The 23198-nt window shown below is 40.4% G+C and overlaps 1 protein-coding gene and 1 long non-coding RNA gene across 3 annotated transcripts in view; one reads left to right on the forward strand and one right to left on the reverse strand.

Annotated features, from left to right (window-relative positions):
• Positions 1-750: 750 nt before the first annotated feature.
• LOC128633566 (uncharacterized) lies at positions 751-5150 on the reverse strand. Its single transcript, XR_008396968.1, has 3 exons — positions 3878-5150; positions 3177-3338; positions 751-2053 (listed from the first exon to the last, which is right to left on the reverse strand). It is a non-coding gene; the product is annotated as an uncharacterized LOC128633566 (long non-coding RNA).
• Positions 5151-6042: 892 nt separating this feature from the next.
• LOC108269731 (cubilin) overlaps positions 6043-23198 on the forward strand; it is an 86822-nt gene continuing 69666 nt past the window's right edge. For both annotated transcript variants that reach the window (XM_053682546.1, XM_053682545.1), the window contains exons 1-10: positions 6043-6124; positions 10879-11029; positions 11187-11371; positions 13493-13643; positions 13769-13953; positions 14590-14740; positions 14880-15064; positions 15227-15271; positions 22222-22372; positions 22522-22706. In XM_053682546.1, coding sequence (XP_053538521.1) covers positions 6070-6124; positions 10879-11029; positions 11187-11371; positions 13493-13643; positions 13769-13953; positions 14590-14740; positions 14880-15064; positions 15227-15271; positions 22222-22372; positions 22522-22706 — 1444 coding nt within the window. In that variant the 5' untranslated portion in view covers positions 6043-6069. The remainder of the gene's footprint in view (positions 6125-10878; positions 11030-11186; positions 11372-13492; positions 13644-13768; positions 13954-14589; positions 14741-14879; positions 15065-15226; positions 15272-22221; positions 22373-22521; positions 22707-23198) is intronic.

Below are 23198 nucleotides of genomic sequence, written 5' to 3' on the forward strand. Positions count from 1 at the left end.
TCTGTTAAAATCTGAAGAACTTATATATACACAGTACCTAAAAGAAAGTGACTGTAGAGCAGTAGTTTAAACATATTGTGCTACCTCATCAGATACCACTGGTTATGAGAAGACAGTTCTAGCAATGAAAATCTTATAGCAACACTAGCTGAAATGACAAGCACAAGGTTCTTTGTTCACAAAGATTGATAATAAAATGTAAGAAAAATAAACATTCTGTGTAGTAAAAAAACAAGCAGACAGAATGGTGTAATGAGGCGGAGTTACTGTTACTACCCCATTTATTAAATTCCCAGTTCAGCCATGAAACTCTGTCTGAGTGCTGATTGGCTCCCTCAAAGCCATGTAACAGCCTATCAGCCATGCTTCCCACCAGTGTGACCCTTTATAATCCTGACCAATTTACCGCCTAAGGCACGCCTGCGCACGCTACTAAATTCCGTATCCTACCCTCCTCCTCCACAGAACCACTGTCTAGATCTGCTATGAGGAGGGATCCTCCTTCATAAACATCAGCCTTCTCTTCTTTCTATATCTGTCCGTGTCTATCAGAGCAAGTATACCAAACCTATTCCCACTCCATCCCCATCTATAAAAGCTCACAATTTCACTCAGTTGTGATGGCTGAAATACATTTACAGTTACATTTAACATTGCGTAAAATAAAAAATAAACAAGTTAGTTTCTGTTCTCACTCACGATATAGCAGCTATAAGCAGTCATTTCCTCACCAGCCCTCTCTTTTTACCCTTACAATGTCTCCTTACAGAAAACTTCACCGTAAAAGCGATTACACGCATCTTTAAATGTGGAGTGTTCGTGTGTCCCTGGGAATGAGCTGTTACTGTAGAAATGATGATGCATGAGTTTTCCAGTTGTCTCAATGCATGGTGGTGCTGTCTACATTAAAAACACCCTAACACCACCCAGTCTAGATCATGCCCACATCCCCACTTGAATAGGTGTACACTGGATGCCAAGCAGGACTGTAACAAGGATATAAATTTAGGTGAGGTCCATAATGCAGAAATGCATCACAGGGGATATATACATCACAGTACCTACTGTGCATTTCAGTAATTTGCAATTTCCGTTATGTTAAACTCCTATTCATAAACTGCCACGACTCCAGAGCATTTCATTTTATTGATTGAAATATTTTGGTTTACAAGACACGTTTACGTTTTTTGGGTTCAGCCTCCAGAAACAGTCCGTTTGACAATATTCTTTTTGTTAGCTTTCATATTTATTTTAAAATGACACAGTAAATCCGCCTCGGACATATTGAACATACATACATCAGTATTCCTGACAGTTCAGTTCCTTTATCTTTCCATGCATTTAGAATATTTTCAAACTGTTCACATTGAACTGATTAAATAGTCGAGCTCGCTCTTACCATGAATAAATCATGTATTTAATACAGCTGAACAGATTTGTTCAGTGCTGTGCATGTTTTATTTACATTAATTGTTCCTTGTTGTACAAACGTGCAAAATGAACATTTTATTCTACTTAAAAATGTACGTAGTTAAAAGGTAAGATGTTATGTACTAATAAAGTTTGCATTTGGAGTGCCTAGATCTTAATTATAACAGATAGATCACAGCTTTTTTTTTGTTCTTTTTTTTTGAGAGTTTAGGATTTCAGCTTTTATTTACATCTATTTACATCTACACGTATTAAACAACATAAGACATAGAAGCTTTTGTATCAGACCATTCAAAAGGCAAGCAAAAGTATAGAAACATCAAAACTGCTGGTTTCTTCTTCTGTGAAGCTTCTCCAGGTTTTTCCTGCAGCTTCTTTCAGTAGTTGTGTGTTTCGGGGGTTTCTCCCTTCAGTCTCCTCTTCAGGAGGTGAGATGATCAGTTGGGTGAAGGTCTGGTGATGGACTTGTCCAGTCTGAAACCTTCCACTTTCCCCCTGATGAAGTCCTGTGTTGAGGTGGAAGTGTGTTTTGGATCGTAGTCTTGCTGCATGATGAAGTTCCTCCTGATTCATTCGGATGCATTTCTCTGTAAATCTGCAGATAAAATGTTCCTGTAAACTTCTGAATTCAAGAGAAAACAAGAAAATGATTAGAAAATGAAATGGAAATATTGTGATGTAGTTTAAGAATCTAAGCATCAACAAAATGTAAAAAAAAAAAAAAAAAAAAAAAAAAAAAAAGATAAAATTATTAAATGTATGCATATAATAGAGGCATTTATTTAAAAAGATTATTATAGATGTTTATTGATTTTATTAATTTTAATCAAAATATTATTTTGTATCACATTCTTTTTTTCAAGTTCACTCTGAGTTTTCTCAGAACTTGGAATTATGGAAAATTGCTGACTGCAGCACTTGTGTATGGGGTTAATGTCATTAGTCAAGCAGAAGAAGTCAAATAGAAAGTAGGAAGTGTGTCTTTTGTCATAATTTGGGTAGAAGAAGTGCAATGTATAATAGGAAGTGCATGAGTGGGTCAGTGTGTATGTGTGTTTAATTATTTTGCATGCTGACAGTTCAGTTCTGCAGAGAAATCTCCTTTATTAAACAGAGCTTTGGTTGTTGATTGTGATTGGTTGAGCCGCATTCGAAGCCATTGTAGACTACCCTTTAAACTCACACCTGTGACCTCATTACATCAGTATTACTGTGCCAAATAAAGTATTTCAAAATGTCAGATTTTGTTGTGAATTTTGATTTACTGCATGGGCTAAGTGTGGATGAATGGTTGAAAGAGATGGACAGGATAGAGGAGGACGAGAAAATAGAAAGGAGGCATGCTGAAATTAATGAGACCTAATTGAAGAGCTGCCTTCTGCATGTTATGCTAATAATACCAATTTGTGAGAAAAAAAAAAAACAACTAAGAGCCCATCCCAAAGGTACCCGGATGGTCTAGTATTTCTGGTAGAGTTTCGAAGTATGGATCCGTGGACACTTTTTTCAGCTAATATTACCCACAGTATCTTGCATGAAGGAGGAGGAGTTTTGTGATGGTTTGCTTCGCCAAATTGAAGGACACAGTTTAGAAAATGAGTACATACATTTAGTACATGGTATAAGTATTCCAACTGAGAAGCAGGGATGATCAAATATGATACTCACTCTTATCAAATATAATATCTTACTCTTTCAATAAAGGCAATTTAAATCAAACTGAAAGGTGCATTAATGCCACTTACTGGACTGGACTGTAACCAAGTTTATACCGCAGCTCTGTTCTCAATTCTGATTGGCTGACAGACGTTCTGAGGTGTGCAATTATTTTTCAGTAAATGCACAGCTGAAGTAGTTCCAGTCAGGCCTTGACTGCATTACAGTTCCGTATCGTTTCTCCAAGTTAACTGAAATAACAGGAAATTTAGTGTTAGGAATTGTGATCTTTGGGTTAGAGAAAGCGAAAATACACAAAAAGACGGCGCCCAGGTTTTTTAAGGACAGAAACCTGACAAATGTCTTGAAATAAAACATCTGAACAATGTCATGGTATAATCGGCTGTGGATCAGGTGGTAGAGCAGGTTCTCTGCTAATCGTAGGGTTGTCAGTTCGATTCCCGGCCCACGTGACTCCACATGTCCTTGGGCAAGACACTGAACCCGAAGTTGCTCCCGATAGCAAGTTAGCACCTTGCATGGCAGCTCTACTACCATTGGTGTGTGTGTGTGTGTGTGTGAATGGGTGAATGAGAAAAGCGCTTTATAGAACCGCTAAGGTTACAAAAAAGCAGCATATAAGTGCAGACCATTAGCGGAATAATTGACTCTATTAGAAAATAGCAAATTACCATATTACGACTTCGGTGTGTGCAATTTTTTCTAATAATTAAACAATTGTCATCAGTTATTCCTTACATAATTCCATACATAATTCCTTTATAGTTACCGTGTCTTGCTGCATCTGTGCGCTGATTGGCAACCATTCTGCTAAATGTTGCTGAAGAACTCCATTGTTTTGGGTATGAATGATTATTTGTTATCAATAAATTATTGCATTGTTTGGTGTGTGTTTATTTTATGAAACATTGCCAGCTATACATAGTAACTGGTTATATACCCCGTTTATATCCAAATTGGGTTATTTTTAACCCAATGGCTGGGTAAATATAGGAAAGAACACATTTTGGGCTAAACTAAATTTATACTCTTTAATGTACTAATAAGTTGGTGTTTTTTTTTTTTTTTTGTTTTGTTTTTTGTTTTTTGTTTTTTTTGGGGGGGGGGGGATATTCGACACAGACAAAAGAAGGATTAAAAACAAGATCAGATGCAGATATCTTATTGAATAATTACTTAATGGTTTTTATTAAGCACACACATTCACAACGTCCCTGCTGTCCTACTCTCAAAAACACCGGGTTAAAAACATCTCAAAGTGGGGTATTTTTAGCCCAACAGTTGGGTAATTATAGGACAGAACACATTTTGGGTTAAACTAACCCATCAAGTTGGGTTGTTAATTTTAACCCAGCAAACAAGTGGGTTTTTTTTTGTTTGTTTGTTTGTTTTTTTTTACAAAAACGCTGCGCTAATTTTATTTCATAAATGGTTTCATATGTTGAATATGTAAAATATACCACATTATAAACAAATACGTCAACACGGTCTCTCCTTTATTTATACACAAGAAGGGGTTCATAAATGTATTGCTAGAACTGCTGTTTATATACAGACTTTGAAGTAAATGACTCATAAATAAGTCATATATTTAAGACAAAAACGTCAGATTTTGATCAAAGGTGTTACGAAACAGAGGGATAGACAGGAAGTAAGTGCAGGAGCACTGTCTTTATTAATAAATCAATTAAACAAACAGGCCTATACGGAGTTAGCAAGAAAACATGAGGCCAGAGTCGAGGCAGGAAACAGGACATGAAAACAAAGACCGCTTAGCATGCTAAACTTAGCTGTCACACCGTTAAGGCTGATGCGTCTCACAAAGGTATCTCCGCTACAAACAATATCGCGCCACGTGCGCATAGACCCGAGGGGTTTAAATACCCAACATAATTAATCTAAACCAAAGACACCTGGGTTAAATCAAGGACATCCTCAAACAGAAACTAGAACTCGGGCAGAAAGCGAATGAAAACAAAACAAAGTCATGTGACCAGTCCGGAGTCATGCCACAGTGCCATCTGCTGGCCGTGGCGTAACAAAAGGAGACGTTAAAAACATCCAAAAACCCGAGTTACCAATTTACGATCCAGTGGGCGTTACAAACAAGTCAGCCAAAGCTAACGAAGATAACGGTGCATTTAATGTCATGTAAACTGGACTGTTATCACACATTTTTGCTTTTTCTAGTACACAGTAACGGTATTATGGATAAATATATTAATAAGAAGCATTTCTCCAAATAATTTGAACAGTCTGTCCGTGTGAAAACCGTTACCTCTACCTGGCGAATTCAAACAGTCCACGCTGAGCTGATCTGACCCAAGGAGTTGGGCTGAGGCGTCGGGGTGGGGGAGGGGTGTATTGATTCAGCTGTCAGTGAAAACGACCCAGCCACTAACCCAGCGGTTGGGTTACACAAAACTACCCAAAAACTACCCAAGACTGAGAAAATACCCCCATTAAATGATGCAAAAGGCTCCACCGAGCGTTTGGGTAGAAAAAATAACCCAGCAGTTTTTTGTTTGTGAGTGTATGAAGTATGGCAAGTATACAAGTATAAATTAATAAAAAGTTTTGGAAGTGTGTTTATGTAGTAAATGTCCCTTTAAGATCATTTATTTATTTATTTATTTATTTATTTATTTATTTATTTATTTATTTGTATGTTTCATTAAATTTTTCCTAAGTAGCAGATTGATAATGATAATGATTCTCAACCTTGTGATTAAACTAAAATAAGTCAAAATCACAGCTACCACACACACACACACACACACACACACACACACACACACACACACACACACACACACAGTTCCTGTATAATTCAGAGAAAGGCTAGGGTAGTTTAATTTTGGGTCGGTTTCCTGGATATCAAAATTAGGAAGTTATTATACTTCTCTTTTAATTTTTTTTTATTTAAAGAAACAGAAACAGAAGCTCAGCATATGGGACAAGATGAAGTTCGGAGCAAGATTTTTAGCGCTTTTTAGCTTCATCTGTGGGTCTGCAAGTAAGTTTTTTTTCTGAAATTCATTGTGAACTTTATTATTTAATTATTGTACATTATATTTAATTATTGCAATTAATCCACATTATATTTAATTATTTCCTGCCTGTTGCTAAGTGACAAGCACCTGTCTGTATCTAACTGTCTTCCTGTCATTATTAAAAAACATGGCAGGGTAACAGCTAATTAAGCTATAGTTATCAAACTAATTTCGGGATGTGATAATATTTTCATATTACGATCTAACCGTTTTAACATTGGCATTATGTGAATATCATAAATTAAAATCCTATGTCTTATTTTGTACAGTGTATATCTGTTTCTGTAGCCAGATTACATAAAGCTATTAATTATTCTGATGAACCTTTACATTAAATTTCCCTTAATAAACATTAATTGCTGCATTATTCAATTTCAGCATTCAGAAAATATAAGTAAAATGAACAAAGTTAAAGGTCAATTTAAAAAAGTTACACATTTTTATGACAGTCCAAAAACTCTCATAAATATATTATATATTAATATTCTTTACACTTTCACTGATGTCGATTTTTTTATTTATTTTTTTGTTACAAGCATCAGTTCTGATCATAATTACCAAACATTCATTCATTTTGAGAATTGTAACTCTTTAAATGCTGGTTTGTTTACATAATGCCACAGATGCTTTTTTAATGAAAAATAATAGAAAAATAGTCCTTCTTTTCCATATACTAAATGCTAAGCAGAGTTTTTTCTTTGATTATTACAGTCTTTGATATGTCAGTGATTAACACCAACATTAAGTTCGATGCATTCATATTTTTTATGCAGTGTCAGACAAAAAAAAAAAAAAAAAAAAAAAAACTACCACTCAGGTCCATAAAGGACAAAAATGTCCATGTCAAAAAACTGTCATAGAAATATTATATATTAATTTTTCCCCACTTTCACTGACTTTTTTCAGAATTTTAACCCTTTAAACGCAGGTTTCTTTACACAATGCGGAAATCTTCAAAGCTCAGGAACCTTCTTTGACTTGTATACATGGGGTGGGATTTGTGCGTTCCACGACAATATCATTTCTTTCTTTCAAACTGTTCACACACACACGCACACATCAGATTTTCAGTACACACGTACACACCACAAACACACACACACACACACACACACACACACACACACACACACACACACACACACATACACACACACAATTATAGCTGTTATATCATTTATTCAGTTGGTCTGCGTCACGCTATAATACAGCAGAATCAGTAAAAAGGAAAAGCATGAGGCTAAACCTGAGAAAATAATAGACATTTCAGAAATTTAAAAAAATATTCAATGTTTTGAAACCTTGTCAACAAAATAAAAGCCTATTAACACAGATTTTATACTTAAACGTCACAGGGATTAAATATTACACTTTGAATGGCTTTCAATGGGCACGTTTTTGTCCCTAAGGTCCTGAGTGGAACTATTCTGTGTAGCTAGTTTAAAATAGATTTATGAAAGCAAATGAGGGTGAAATATTACAATTCCAATAAAAATACACAAATTTCACAAAATTTATGCTCTTTGCATTAACACAATTTTTAAATAAAAAATGCAAAAAAGGACAAAGACTAAAATGTCGTTCAAACTGTACGGCTAAAATATTAAGGGTTCATTACTTAGCCCACTGGTCTCCTATAAACAAAGACGGAAATAGGTGCAGCCGAAGATCGAACGCGTGTTTCAATTCATGATTTATATATCTGACTATTTAATTAATTCTTAAACAATAATTAATTTAATTAATGATCTGACTCCAATTAATAACAACTCTTAACTTATTTATTTGACTCAAAATAATAATCTTCTAGTTAGTACTAGAAGTATAATTGTCACATAAATAAGGCTCGGAAGTCAAAAACCAGAATATCAACATTTATAAAGACTTGGTAACGACTGAGACCATAGCAACTGATCGTAGAACTCCGGAGAAGGTGAACGTGTGTGTGTGTGGGGGAAGTGTAGTCCTCTTCGGCCATATTTGTAGTTGGTGGTGCATCCTGGGAAATGGAGTCACTGGTTTGCTGTGATATGACAATAATACCTCAGTGTTCTGATAGTAATTACTCTAAAGCAGCATTAAGCAAAGCTTTCATTAAAATGACGCTTCTATGTCAGAGGCTTTTTTATAGCTTCTTTATTAAACTGTTCTGTTGTTAGCTATCACCATGCAAGCCTAGACCTTTCCTATTTGACTTGTCAGAGGTTCTGTTTAAACGTGCAAGTAACAGCCTTTTGTTTTAGCTGGTCAGAGGTTGACTTAAAACGTGTCTAACGTACTATAACTTTAGCTTAAGGAACTATTTCTAATAACCCTATCAATAAAGTCAGGCACTTTTAATGCAACATACTGAGTATTTAGATACGGGTTTATGGTACAAACACAAATGAATGAAATATAGAAAGAGAAATGAAAGAGAACTTACAAAGCTGGTGGTCAGTGTCACAGACATAGGATGCGTGATGTTAAAGCATCTTTGATGGTACCAACCCACTGATGTTACCAGCCAACCTCTGGGTTATACTAAGCATACGCTCTTATACCCCTGAGCCTCTTTGAAAGGTAAGTGACCAAGATATCAAATGGGAATGAATGTTTATGGCAGGGTGCACCTCCAGCTGATTAGCTCACCCTAAGGAGTCTGTAGGCACAAAGGAACAATGTCTCCCATGTAAACCAGTGTGTGTGTGTGTGTGTGTGTAGAAAGAGCACATATTGCAACATATTGCAATTACATTACATATATTTCCAATGAGGTTATTCACATGAAATTTTAATCAGACATCAGTATTAACTCAAGAAATCCGGAAATATAAAGAATTCACAACATTAAAGTCCATAAATTTAGTTATGTGTAATAAAGTGGAATGACACACTAAGAAAAAGCAGTTCTCCAAGGCAAGGTAAGGCGAGGAACCAGCTGAAATCCATACGTAGTTAGAAAGTAATTATACCAATGACCGGCTACGCACAGGAAACACTGAGCGGCAGCAGGTGCCATCGTCGCAGAGAAAACAATATGCAATGCACTCCACTGCTCACGCTCACCCCGCAAGACTCCATTACTAACAGCACTCTCTCTGGGGACTCCTAGGGGTCTGAGAAATCAAGAACCCTTTAAAAAGGCTACTATTAATTGTAATATTCCACAAATTTTCTATCTGTGCTAACTGGTCTTGCAATTGTTCAGCAGGTCCTGTAATAAGGTTTACATTTTAGGAACTGGCCAGTGCACCAGATCCAATAGGTGGGGCACACAGTACTTCCAGAAAATTTCCCATGTGACAGCATACATAGCCCGCATGATAGAGTCAAGACTTAAGAGTCATTTATTGGTCATTTGCACAGTTACACTGAGTACAATGGGCATTGAAATTCTTATGAATAGGCTCATATTTAAACATTGACAGTAGAGATACTTATTGACATGAACAAATATGTGTTTGGACATTAGGAAATAGCACTCAAGATCGTTTCTTGGATGGTAATGAACAATATTTGAGAACTTCAACATATGAAAAGGGAAAACTTTTAGGAACCAATTCAATCCTTGCTCTCCTAGAGAGGATTTCCTCTGTAGGTCCTCTTTCACTGTGGGCCCAAAGAGCAATCCATAAATGCAGAGAAAACTATACAAGAATATTTTACCTTCAAGCAGTGGTGACTTTGCTAGCCACATGACATTAAGTAAACCAATGAAGAATTTATCAAACTCTGAGAATTGTGCACTGCTGTTACAAATGAACAAGTGAAGGGCCTGGAAGTTGGCTCTAGCTGGCAAACCATCATAGAGCTGCCTGTTGCCCGTGTGCATAAGATGACTTATTAGTCTGTCATTGGTACTTCTGCACTCAACACTGATATTACAGACATGAGAGCATAACCAGCAATGCAATGCAGGGGCCACCAGGGCCAAAATTCTCACCACAGAGTTCTGGTGTGTGAAATGTGAATGCTGGAATCCTGCTACATAACAGTCAATATAATTCTTACATTGAGGTTCACAGAATTCTGTGGTGAACTGCAAGTGAAAAAAACATTTGGTGACCACTTTGAACCCTAAATGTGTTGCTGCCGGTGATTTGACTCCAGGTGTGTCTGTGACCTGCTGAATGCTGACTAGGGGAGGGGTGCATTGATTCAACTGTCAGTGAAAACGACCCAGCCACTAACCCAGAAGTTGGGTTACACAAAACTACCCAAGACTGAGAAAATAACCCCATTAAATGATGCAAAAGGCTCAACCCAGCGTTTGGGTAGAAAAAAATAACCCAGCATAATTAATAATTAACTCCCCTGGACTGTCCATCATCTCCCCTGTCTCCTCTCCATCTCTGTGCATCTCAGTAATGTGGGCAGCTAATGGGGCGGCTGTGGCTCAGGTGGTAGTGCGGGTTGTCCACTAATCGTAGGGTTGGTGGTTTGATTCCTTGCCCACGTGACTCCACATACCGAAGTGTCCTTGGGCAAGACACTGAACTCCAAGTTGCTCCTGATGGCAAGTTAGCGCCTTGCATGGCAGCTCTGCTACCACTGGTGTGTGAGTGTGTGTATGGATGAGACACAGTGTAAAGCACTTTGGATAAAAGTGCAGACCATTTAATGTACTGATTTTTAAAATACATTATTATGATATTTTATTAAACCAAATGATCACACTTTTACTGTGTTTATAATACTGATACTGTGATTCAATGAGAACTGTGGTGTTTTTCAGGTGGAATTCCATGTGGTGAAACTCTGACTCAGTCACAAGGGGAATTTTTCAGTCCCGGTTACCCCAATAATTATCCCAATTACGCAAACTGCACATGGAGCCTGCTGGCTGGAGAACTGCAGGTGGTATCGTTAAACTTCACGTTCGTCGAGTAAGAAATCACCTTCCTGTTTCTCACCTGCTGATAAATCATACCTGACTTTGTTTAGATCTTTATCATTTAAGAATATTTGTTTGTGATTAGTAAGGCTTTTTTCATTACACTGTGATGAACTGATTTTATTTTGTTTCCTTTTGCTTTTCTTCAGTTTGGAGTCAGGCTGGGACTTTATCCGCGTGTACGACGGTCCGACTGCTCAGCATTCACTTTTGGGTTCTGTGACTGGAAATCAGAGAGCTACCTTCAACTCCAGCAGCAGATACATGACCGTCGTTTTCTCCAGTGATGTCTCCGTGACTCAAAAAGGCTTTCAAGCAAAATGGGCTTTCATAGGTAAGTGTTATTTAATCTCATTTCAACTCTATTCATTTTGTTTATGGACCGTTCAGTGAAAAAAAATGATAAAAATAAATGTGATAATAAATAAATAAATAAATAATAAGCATTTGCCAATTGCCATATTAGAAAACGACTAGGTTATGCATGTAACCCTGTTCCCTGAGAAGGGAACTATGGGAGCGCCCTTGCGTGCGACAGGCATTTGAAGCTTGTGTAAAATCATGCCTATTTATAGGCCTGCCGTGATCAGGCGATGTGGCAATTAAGCGCACTGCGTGATATATATATGGCACCTGTGGACCGTGCCGTCAGCCTCTATTGTCTGAAGCGAAGCCACAACTTACAGGCCTACCCTGGTATGACAAAGCTACGCAACATCTCGTTCCCTTCTTAGGGAACAGGGTTACATGCATAACCCTGACGTCCCCTTACAAAGGGAACTCTCACGTTGCGTTTAGCATAACACTATGGGAACGAGAATACCCACTCCGTCATACCAAGGGTACGGCCTGTTCAAAAAGACCTGAGCCTGAGTGTCACTGCAAGACACTCGAGCCCGGGGCGGAATGAATATCCAGGCTGTAATATTGAATGAATGTGTGTGGCGTAAACCACCCTGCAGCAGCACACACATCCTGTAAGGATACCCGTTGAACAAAGCCTTCGAGTAGGCGACCCCCTTAGCGGAATGAGCCCTTATGCCCAGAGGCGTAGCGAGACCATGCGCCTCATAAGCGATAGAGATTGCTTCCACTATCCAATTAGAGATGCGCTGCATTGACACAGCATCACCTCTGCTGTTGCTACCAAGCAGATAAGCAGCTGCTCCGACTTATGCCACTGGCCAGAGAGGTGGATGTAAGTACAGAGAGCTCTTACTGGACACAGGAGGTGCATTCTCTCTTGTTCTGGTGTGAGGAACAGAGGAGGGCAGAAAGCCTGCAACACCACAGGCTGGGCAGCAGATGTAGGCACTTTATGAATATAATCCAGCCGAGGATACAGGAAGGCCTTGGCTAATCCAGGGGTAAAGTCAAGGCAGGAAGGGGCAACAGAGAGAGCTTGTAGATTGTAGAGGCTCCATCAACAGGGGCATGGCTGGCTGAAATTTTAGAAAGAGTCCACCCTGCTGAGAAATGACCTTGTAAGAACTCCAGGTCAGTAGGTATTGCGCAGTTCGCTGTGTCTAGCTGGCGTTTCTCACACCACAAGACAAAAAGTCACCACTTGAGCACATACAATTTCCTCGTGGATGGTGCTCTAGGGTTCAACATGGTCTCTACAACCTCAGTTATGAGACCAGAATCTATGAGTTGGTGCCCCTCAGGGGCCAGACCCACAATTTCCATAGTTCTGGCCGAGCGTGATAAATCAGCCCTCCGGCTGAATCTCCCAAGGAGTGCTATCTAACAGGGATATTATCTCTAAGAACCATATTCGAGCTGGCCAATAAGGTACTACTAGCAGCAGACGTAGACTGTCTTGGCGAACTCTCGCTAGAACTTGTGGGAGCAGAGCGATCGGGGGAAAAGCGTACAGATGTGACCTCGGTCACATGTGCACCATGGCGTACAGCCCTAATTGTGTGGGAGGAGTGAGGGTGAACCACAGTGGGCAGTGTGTTGTCTCCTTGGAGGTGAACACATGCAGTCCTGCTTGGCCAAACCTCCGCCATATGGACTCCACCACTTGTCGATGGAGCCACTAATCCCTGGGCCTCAGTCACTGCCTCAACAGGATGTCTGCCCCCAAATTCCAGTTGCCCAGAATACACATTGCACACACTGCCAACACTTTCCCTCTGCCCAGAGAAGAATTAGTTGTGCCTGTCTGAACAGGGGGCACAGACATAATCCTCCCTGGTGGTCAATATATGAGACCACCTCTGTGTTGTCTGTAAACACATGGTGGCCTCTCAATTGACATTGGCTGGTGCTGCCATAAGCTCCAATAGTCTCCCATTGAGACTGGAGGGAATGCCAAGATCCAGCTTTATCTTGCTCAGTGTGGATAGGATTGACCCTACGCATGTTGGGGATAGAAACACCCTCATTGTAGTATGATGTGTTTATAATACTGATACTGTGATTCACTGAGAACTGTGGTGTTTTTCAGGTGGAGTTCCATGTGGTGGAACTCTGACTCAGTCACGAGGGGAATTTTTCAGCCCCAGTTATCCCAATAATTATCCCAATTACGCAAACTGCACATGGAGCCTGCTGGCTGGAGAACTGCAGGTGGTTTCGTTAAACTTCACGTTTGTCGAGTAAGAAATCACCTTCCTGTTTCTCACCCGTGATAAATCATACCTGACTTTGTTTAGATCTTTATCATTTAAGAATATTTGTTTGTGGTTAATCTGTAAGGCTAGTTTCATTACACTTTCTTTAGTCTGGAGTCATGCTGTGACTTTATCCGCGTGTACGATGGTCCGACTGCTCAGCATTCACTTTTGGGTTCTGTGACTGGAAATCAGAGAGCTACCTTCAACTCCAGCAGCAGATACATGACCGTCGTTTTCTCCACTGACCGCAGCGTGACTCGACAAGGTTTTCAAGCAGAATGGACTTTCATAGGTAAGTGTTATTTAATCTCATTACAATTCTATACATTTTGTTTATGGACAGTTCAGTGAAAAAATGTAGGCATAGTGGGACTTTATCTTGAGCCAGTGGTCCAAACATGGCAGTATCCTCATTCCTCTGGCCATCTTGCATACACCAATGGTTAAATAGAGTGGTGGAAGTGTAAGACTTTGAATTGGAAGACATTGGAAGAGTTTGAACTGTCCTTGGAAAGCATATCTTAAAAATCACCTGTGCTCTTTAGCAAAGGGAACATGAACAAATGATCCATTTACACCCACTGATGTAAACCTGTCCTGTGGCTAAATGGCATGAATAACATCTGAGCCTAAACATAATGAACAGGAGAGCTTTTAGGTACAATTTTAGCCCTCTCAAATCTAGAATCAGGCAGACACCATGCTCATTCTGAACTAAAAAATATGTCTTGATCATGCCTCTGTCCAAGAGGAAACACATTTCTTGGAGAAGAGCAGAACATGCTATGGGAAAATTGTTGCAAGGTTAATAGCTTGGTTAAAATAGGGGGTGATGTGACTAGACAGAAATGTGTAATGTGATATGCAGTAACGTGAAGGCTACAGTGTCATATGGCATTTATTTTGCTAACACCATGATTTTTTTCAGGTGGAGTTCCATGTGGTAGAGATCTGACCCAGTCACGAGGGGAGTTTTTCAGCCCCAATTATCCCAATGATTATCCTAATGATGTCCATTGTGTATGGAGGCTACAGAGTCCCAGTTGGCAGATTGTTTCACTAAACTTCACATTTGTTAAGTAAGAAATTATTTTCCTTAATTTTTAATAACTGATAAATTACATATCTGTTATCCTGTTTATTGCTAGCTTGAGGTTAGCATGTTTACTATAATTCAGGTGGTATTGCAGTGTTTTTTTTCTGTCTGCTTATCTTTAGATTGGAAATGGACTGGGATTTCATCACTGTGTATGATGGGCCAACTGATCAGGGTCCACCTTTGGGCATTGTGACTGGAAATCAGGGAAATTCATTCAGTTCCAGCAGCAGATACATGACGGTTGTTTTCCACAGTGATTCCTCATGGACAGAAAATGGCTTTCGAGCAGAATGGCGTTTCTTAGGTAAGTCATAATCCGGTTTATAAACAGACCTGCGAAGTCTGTTAAATGCCTGTCTCCAAACCCTGATCAGTGCTATTAATCTAGGAATTTATCCTCTTTAATGTTGCTGTACTGATAAGATTTTTCCTTTTTTTTTTTCTTTTTTTTTTTTTTTTTTAACAGATTCGTCACAGACGGGTCAAACAGAAGGGTTAAAAACAACATCAGGTGCAGATATCTTATTTAATAATTATTTAATGATTTTTATTAAGCACATGCATTCAGAACATCCCTGCTGTCCTACAATCTACAAAACACTGGGTTAAAAACATCCCTATTTTTAGCCCAACAGTTGGGTAATTATAAGACAGAACACATTTTGGGTTAAACTTACCCATCAAGTTGGGTTGTTAATTTTAACCCAGCAAATTAGTTGTTTTTCAACCCAAAGTTTAGTTTAATTTTTACAAAAATGCTGGGTTAATTTTATTTTGTAAATGGGTTAATATTTTCAGGATTATTTTTATCCTTCGAAAATGTAAAATATACCATATTATAAACATGTCAACACGGTACCTCCTTTATTTATAGACAAGAATGCGTTCAAAAATGTGTTGCTACAGCTGCGGGAAGTGGTGTTTATATATAGACTTTGAAGTAAATGACTCAAATAAGTCATAATTAAAACAAAAATGTCAGATTTTGAAATGTTTAAAACATCCAAAAAAACAGAGTAACCAACTTACGATCCAGTGGGCGTTACAAACAAGTAAGCCAAAGCTAACGAAGATAACGGTGCATTTAATATCATGTAAACTGGACTGTTATCGCACATTTTGGCTTTTTCCAGTGTACAGTAACGCTATTATGGATAAATATACTGATACGATCCTTCACTCAATGACGCGTTAATGTTTAACACATCTGCATGTCTAGTTAAGAAAAACACATTTTGTAACACAATCAGTGCGTTAGTACATTTAACACATTATCTATGTTAAACATTTCCACACAAGATGTGTTAAAAATAACACACAAATAACAAATACTTTTTCCCTACAATTTTCTTAAAATGCTATTTTGTATGCTAAAATGTTACTTAAAAGCTCGTAAAATAAACAAAGAACTGCAAGAAATTCAAGTGACATTTATTAAAATCATTCAAACATTTGAAAAATGTAGGAATTGATGCATCTTCTTACAAATCTCTCTGCCATCTGGGAAGATAAGATTCTCACTGCCTTCCATCTGAAAAGCTGTAAAAGAGCAAAAACGTGTGTTGGTTAGTTGTTAGCTAGAAAAAATGGACAAATGCCTTTGGACTTTAACTGAGAAATTGTGTTACAGAATCCCAAATTGTGTCATTTTGGAAATGTGCCCTCCACTCTCCTAATGAAATGGTGCTGTAGACTCACTGGGAAAATCTAGTTAACTTTCGAATATTTATTTTCCTGCCTTTAGCACCTCACTGCCAATTGTTTCTCACAACCTAATTAATTTAACCAACCTTACATAGATAGTGGAAAGTATTACAACATACTGTAACCCCCAACCTCTCTTTTAGTCATGTTAACCTTGTGAAGTACTTTTGGCCTCGAGATTACTGAGCTAGCCGCTAATTTCCATTAGCCACTGACTGTCTGCACCTGTTACCCGGCATTAACATCACATCATACATGAAGAAACACGGCTCTATCCCTTCCTCCTAATGCTAATTACTACAACCTGCCTTGACTAAATGTAGTTAACATTAACCCACTCTCTGTGTTACATCATGGTGAACAGCTGTAATGCTATGTTATTGTTAACGTTCAAAAAGGTAATGGGAATATCTAACATCACCGCAAGCTGTATGCTAAAGTAAAGTTTTAACTCAGGTGATCATCTTGGTTAGCATCACTCATCCCTACTGGTGACAGCATCCAGCTAGTTAACCCTAACTCGGAGACAAGATACAGACCCAGAGACATGACACTAGTAGTGTAACACCAACACTGAGGAAGCAGTACATGATATTCACTTTTGAAGCCGTCGTGATAGGTAAAGTTAATTATCACTCGCTGAGTTACTGTTTTACAATGAATAAATTTTCGAGAGCTCCCTGCATAAATATCACAAACTCGGCCAGGTATTTTCAGCAGCATTAATGCTAACTAGTGATGAAGGCTAACATACCTGTGTTCATTTGGTTTCCTCACCTCGAAAACCACTACCTCCACCTGAGGCAAATTCAAACCACAGTTGCCAACTCTCGCCAGTCTTCTGGCCCATTCTGTTCCGCAGTTTAGATTTACATGGTTTATTTGTGGAAAAAACCCTTTCACTGTCAGTATTGCTACAATTACAAAACAATTATATTATTGCACTGATGGGCTATTAGCTGTGAGCAGACAGTGTCAATCAATGTACTGGAGAAAATGGTGACCATAAATGTAAAGAAACGAAGTTGCGATTTTTCTAACAAGCAAACAAACTTATTTTTTTTAAATAAGCCCAAAAAACCGCAACCTAATTTTTTAAAGCAACTTCACAAAAAAGAAGCCCAAAGTCGGGTATTATAAGCGGACTTAGCAACTATGATTCAAACAGTCCACACTGAGTTAATTTGACACAAGGAGTTGGGCTGATGCGGTGGGGTGGGGGAGGGTTTCACTGACTAAACTGTCAATGAAAATGACCCAGCCAATAACCCAATGGTTGGATTACACATGACAGTGCCTGGTTTATGCATGTAACCCTGTTCCCTGAAAAGGGAACGAGATGTTGTGTGAGCTCCACGCTGTGGGAAGCGCCCTTCGGTGTAACCGGTATCTGAAGCTTGTGTAACATCATGCCTATTTATGGGCCTGCTGTGATCAGGTGACATGGCAATTAAGCGTGTCGTGTGATATAAAAACAGCAGCTGTGACCTGCACCGTCACTGCGTATTATTTGAAGCGAAGGTGCAATTCAGAAACATGGCCCAGCATGACAAAGCTACACAATGGCTCATTCCCTTCTCAGTGAACAGGGTTACATGCGTAACCCAGATGTTCCCTTTCAAAGGGAACTCAACATTGCATGAGCTCCACACTGTAGGAACGAGAATACTCACTCCATCATACTGAGGGAATGGCCTGCATAAAAAGATCCGAGCCCGAGGGTCACTGCAATACACTCAAGCCCGGGGTGGAATGTATATCCAGGCAGTAATATCGAATGAATGTGTGTGGTGTAGACCACCCCGCTGCAGCACACACATCCTGTAAGGGTAACCCTTTGGACAAAGCCTTTGAGGAGGTGAGCCCCCTAGTGGAATGAGCCCTTATGCCTAGAGGTGTAGCGAGACCGTGTTCCTCATAAGCAATAGAGATTGCTTCGACTATCCAATTAGAGATGCGCTGCTTCGACACAGCATCACCTCTACTGTCGCCGCCAAGCAGACCAGCAGCTGCTCCGACTTACGCCACTGGCCGGAGCAGTGGACATAAGTACAGAGAGCCCTTACTGGACACAGTAGGTGCAATTTCTCTTGTTCAGGTGTGAGGAACGGAGGAGAGGAGAAAGCCTGCAACACTACAGGCTGGGCAGCAGACATAGGCACTTCAGGAATATAATCTGGCCTAGGATATAGGAAGGCCTTGATTTATGCAGGAGCAAAGTCAAGGCAGAAAAGGGCAACAGAGAGAGCTTGTAGATCTACTCGCATGAGAGATGTCAGGGCCAGCAGAAGAGCTACCTTTAGAGTCAGAAGCTTCTCTGAGGCTGACTCTAAGGGCTCAAATGGGGCACCTGACAGACCTTCCAGGACCACAGAAAGGTCCCAGGAAGGTATGCTTGGTCTGCAGATGGGCCTCAGCCGCCTGACACCAAACACATAAACCTCGAAGTTAGAGAATGTTGCCCCACAGAGGCTCCACTAATAGGGGCGTGGCTGGCCAAAATGGCAGCCACATAGACCCTGATGTAGAAGGAGCCAAACCTGATGAGAAATGTCCTTGTAAGAACTCCAGGATTGTATCTATTGCGCAGTTCACTGGGTCTCGCTGATGTTCCTCACACCATGTGACAAAAAGTCGCCACGTGAGCGCATACAATTTCCTCGTGGATGGTGCTCTAGCGTTCAACATGGTCTCTACAATCTCAGTTGCATGACCAGAATCTATGAGCTGGTGCCCCTCAGGGGCCAGATCCACAGTTTCTATAATTCCAGCTGAGGGTGATAAATCAGCCCTCTGGCTTGAGAGAGTAGATCTCTGCAGATGGAATATTATCTTTGAGAACCATATTCGAGCTGGCCAATAAGGTGCTACTAGCAGCAGATGTAGACAGTTATTGCGAACTCTCGCTAGAACTTGTGGGAGCAGAGTGATCACAGGAAAACGTACACATGTGACCTTGGCCATATGTCCACCATGGCATCCAGCCGCAATGGTGTGGGAGGAGTGAGGGCAAACCACAGTGGGCAGTGTGTTGTATCCTCTGAGGCGAACACATCTACTTCCGCTTGGCCAAACCTCTGCCATATGGACTCCACCACTTGTGGATGGAGCCACCAATTCTTGGGCCTCAACCTCTGCCTCTAGAGGATGTCTGCCCCCACATTCCAGTTGCCCAGAATGTACATTACACTCACTGAGAAAAACTTTCCTTTCTGCCCAGAGAAGAATTTGTTGTGCCTGGCTGAACAGGGGGCGCGAACATAATCCTTCGTTGTGGTCGATATGTGAGACCACCGCTGTGTTGTCTGTCACAACTAACACATGGTGAATTGAGGAAGAAAGAATTAAAGTGCTAGATACATGGTGTGCATTTCTAGGTGATTTATATGAGGGCGGCTCCAGAGACCGTGAGCTGGACAGCCGTCTATGACTGCGCTGCAGCCATTGTGGGAGGTGTCTGTCATTACCATCTTGCAATAAGGAGACACTCCTAGAGTGTGACCCAAGGCTAAAAAGCGGGGACACCTCCAAATTCTTATTCACAACACCTGTGACTCTGATTACTCTCAGAGGTGTTGTTCTCGGGTGAAATCCCCAACTTAAATGAAATGGTCCACTGAAATGGTCTCCTTGGCAATAGGCCCAATGGTATGACATTGGCTGCTGCCATAAGCCCCAAAAGTCTCTCGTAGAGACTGGAGGGGATGCCGACATCCAGCTTTATCTTGCTCAATGTTGATAGGATTGAACTTACACATGTTGGGGATAGGAACGCCCTCATCGTAGTAGAATCCTTATAACCTCTAGAAAAATTGTCCTCTGCACTGGAGAAAGCATACTTTTCTGAGGTTCAACCTGAGCCCCAATCTTTTCATGTGGGTGAGAACAACATCCCAGGTAGTTTAGTACACGGATGCCCTGAAGACACAATGGAGCCAGAATGACATCCATACACTTTGTGAAGGTGCAAGGGAATAAAGCTAGCCCGAAGGGAAGAAGCCAATATTGGTATGCATCTTTTAGATCTATCGTCACAAACCAGTTCTCAAACTGAATCTGTGGAACGATAAGTTTGGGCGTCAGCATCTTGAACCTGTTTGTCCAAAGAGTACAGTTCAGATGTGTCAGATGACACAGATCTAAAACTGTCCGCATATGCCCATCTTTTTTGCAGACAATTCTCAGATCAGGCCTAGTGGCAGGCTGCGACTGTGGCCGCCCGGTTACCCTGGCTGTCTGCGGGGGAAGGCGGTCTGCCACACTCAACTTCTGTGCCCCCCTCACACTAGCGCTGGTGAACTGTTACACAACATGGAAGGAACTAGCTGAATGTCGCCGTATGTCGAACTCACTCAGCAGGTCTGCTTTGTAGGCCTGCAACACTGCCATTGTCTGCAGTGACCCACAAGCAAGACCCACTACCACAAAGGCCTTGCCCACCAACACTGTGGTGGCCTTACATGACTTGCATGGCAAAGCCGTCCCCCCTAAATTACCTGCCATCAATGGAGAGAGGAAGCTCGCAAGCACCTCCTCCACCTTCAGCATAGCTAACTAGCCGAGGTGTTCAATCCACACAATGGCCGAATAATCTGACATTGTGGGTTTATTATATACGGCTTATGCATGGTTTTCCCCCAGAAGGGTGATATTTTGTCATGCACTTCTGGAAAAAAGGGGAGTCTTCTGCAGTGTGAGGGAGATTTATTTTCACTGGGGAGAAAAAAGCTCACCCAGCCTTAATCATTATTTCAAGCAGCTCTTTATATGCTTGAGAGCTGCTCTCAGTTTTGAGCACACTCTTCTGGCTCCTCGGAGTCGGAGACAATTTTTATTTGTATTTTTTTTTTGGCTTTCCATAGCGGAAGGAGGAGTCGCTACGCGAGTTACAAAATCCAGCGGAGAGCCGAACCCAGAAGACCGAGCAAGAGATAGAGCAGCGCTCATCTCTGGCTCCACTTCGAGATCCATACAAGATCCCCAGGACCTGAGCCAGCTGACTGCTGAAGCAGTGGCCAGCTCAGATCTGCGAGGCTCTGAAACCCAGCTCCCTTCAGCTTAGAAGAGTGAGTCGCGAGCAGAGCTGCCTGATTGTAAGGCTTTCACAATGCGCACAGTCAGACCTCTCCTAGTGTGCTCCACCCGTACACATTTCACACAGAAAGTGTCCGTCCCCCCATGATGAAACGGGAGCAAGGCGTAACACACTTCCTGAATTCTCTCTCATTTTTTTAAAGGGATAGAAAAGTAAAGAAATTTTTCTTTTTGTCTTTCTTTTTTTTGTTTAAAAGATAGAGAGGAAATGAAAGAGAGAGAGGAAATGTCTTTTTGTGAGCATTACACGTATGACTGACATGCAGTCTTGCTGAAGATAATAGAGTCTGACAGCACAGTTCACAGGTGCTGTTTTTATATCACACGACGTGCTTAATTGCCACATCACCTGATCACGGCAGGCCTATAAATAGGCATGATGTTACACAAGCTTCAGATACCAGTCACGTGCGAGGGCGCTTCCCACTTTGAAAGGGAACTACCCAAAAACTACCCAAGATTGAGAAAATAACCCAATTAAATGATGCAACCTAATTAAATGATGTTCAACCTAGCATTTGGGTAGAAAAAATAATCCAGTATTTTTTAGAGTGTAGTGCCATAAGTTCCATAACCAAATAATTAAATAATTAATTTGTGCAGTGTTATGGTGCATTTACAGTGAATATAAAATGAGATATAGAGAAGTGTGATATTTTTCAGATGAAGCTCCATGTGGTGGAAATCTGACACAATCACAAGGAGAATTCTTCAGCCCCAACTTCCCGCATAATTATCCCAATAATGCTAAGTGCACATGGAGGCTGCAGGGTCCTGAGCAGCAGGTGGTTTCATTAACCTTCACATTTGTTGAGTAAGTTATTTTCTTTCATTTTCATTTGCAGTTTAATTACACAAGTTCATATGCAAGTGTGGTTCTCCTGTTTACTAAAATGCTAGTTTGAGTTTAGCCAGTTTACTGTAATGAACAATATATTGCATTGTTTACATTTCTTTCTTCAGTTTGGAGTCAACCTGGGACTCAGTACATGTGTATGATGGTCCGACTAATGAGGATCCACAATTGGGTGCTGTGACTGCAAATCAGACGAAGTCATTCAACTCCAGCAGCAGATACATGACCGTCGTTTTCTCCACTGACCGCAGCATGACTCAACAAGGCTTTCGGGCAGAATGGACTTTCATAGGTAAATGTTATTTAATCTCATTACAATTCTATACATTTTGTTTATGGACAGATCAGGCACAGACATAATCCTCCCTGGTGGTCAATATATGAGACCACCGCTGTGTTCTCGGTAAACACATGGTGACCTCTCAATTGACGTTGGCTGTTGCTGCCATAAGCTCCAGTAGTCTCCTATAGAGACTGGAGGGGATGCCAAGATCCAGCTTTATCTTGCTCAATGTTGATAGGATTGAGGCTACGCATGTTGGGGATAGAAACGCCCTCATCATAGTAGAATCCTTATAACCCCTAGAAAAGTTGGCAACTGCACTGGAGAAAGCATACTTTTCTGAGGTTCAACCTGAGCCCCAAGCTCTTCATGTGGACGAGAACAACATCCCGATGTTGAACAGCCAGTTTCCTGAATTGTGCTAGAATTAACCAGTCATCCAGGTAGTTTAGTACAGGGATGCCCTGGAGTCACAATGGAGACAGAATGACATCCATGCAC

Source organism: Ictalurus punctatus, chromosome 9 (genome assembly GCF_001660625.3).
Source record: "Ictalurus punctatus breed USDA103 chromosome 9, Coco_2.0, whole genome shotgun sequence".
Taxonomy (NCBI): Eukaryota; Metazoa; Chordata; class Actinopteri; order Siluriformes; family Ictaluridae; genus Ictalurus; species Ictalurus punctatus.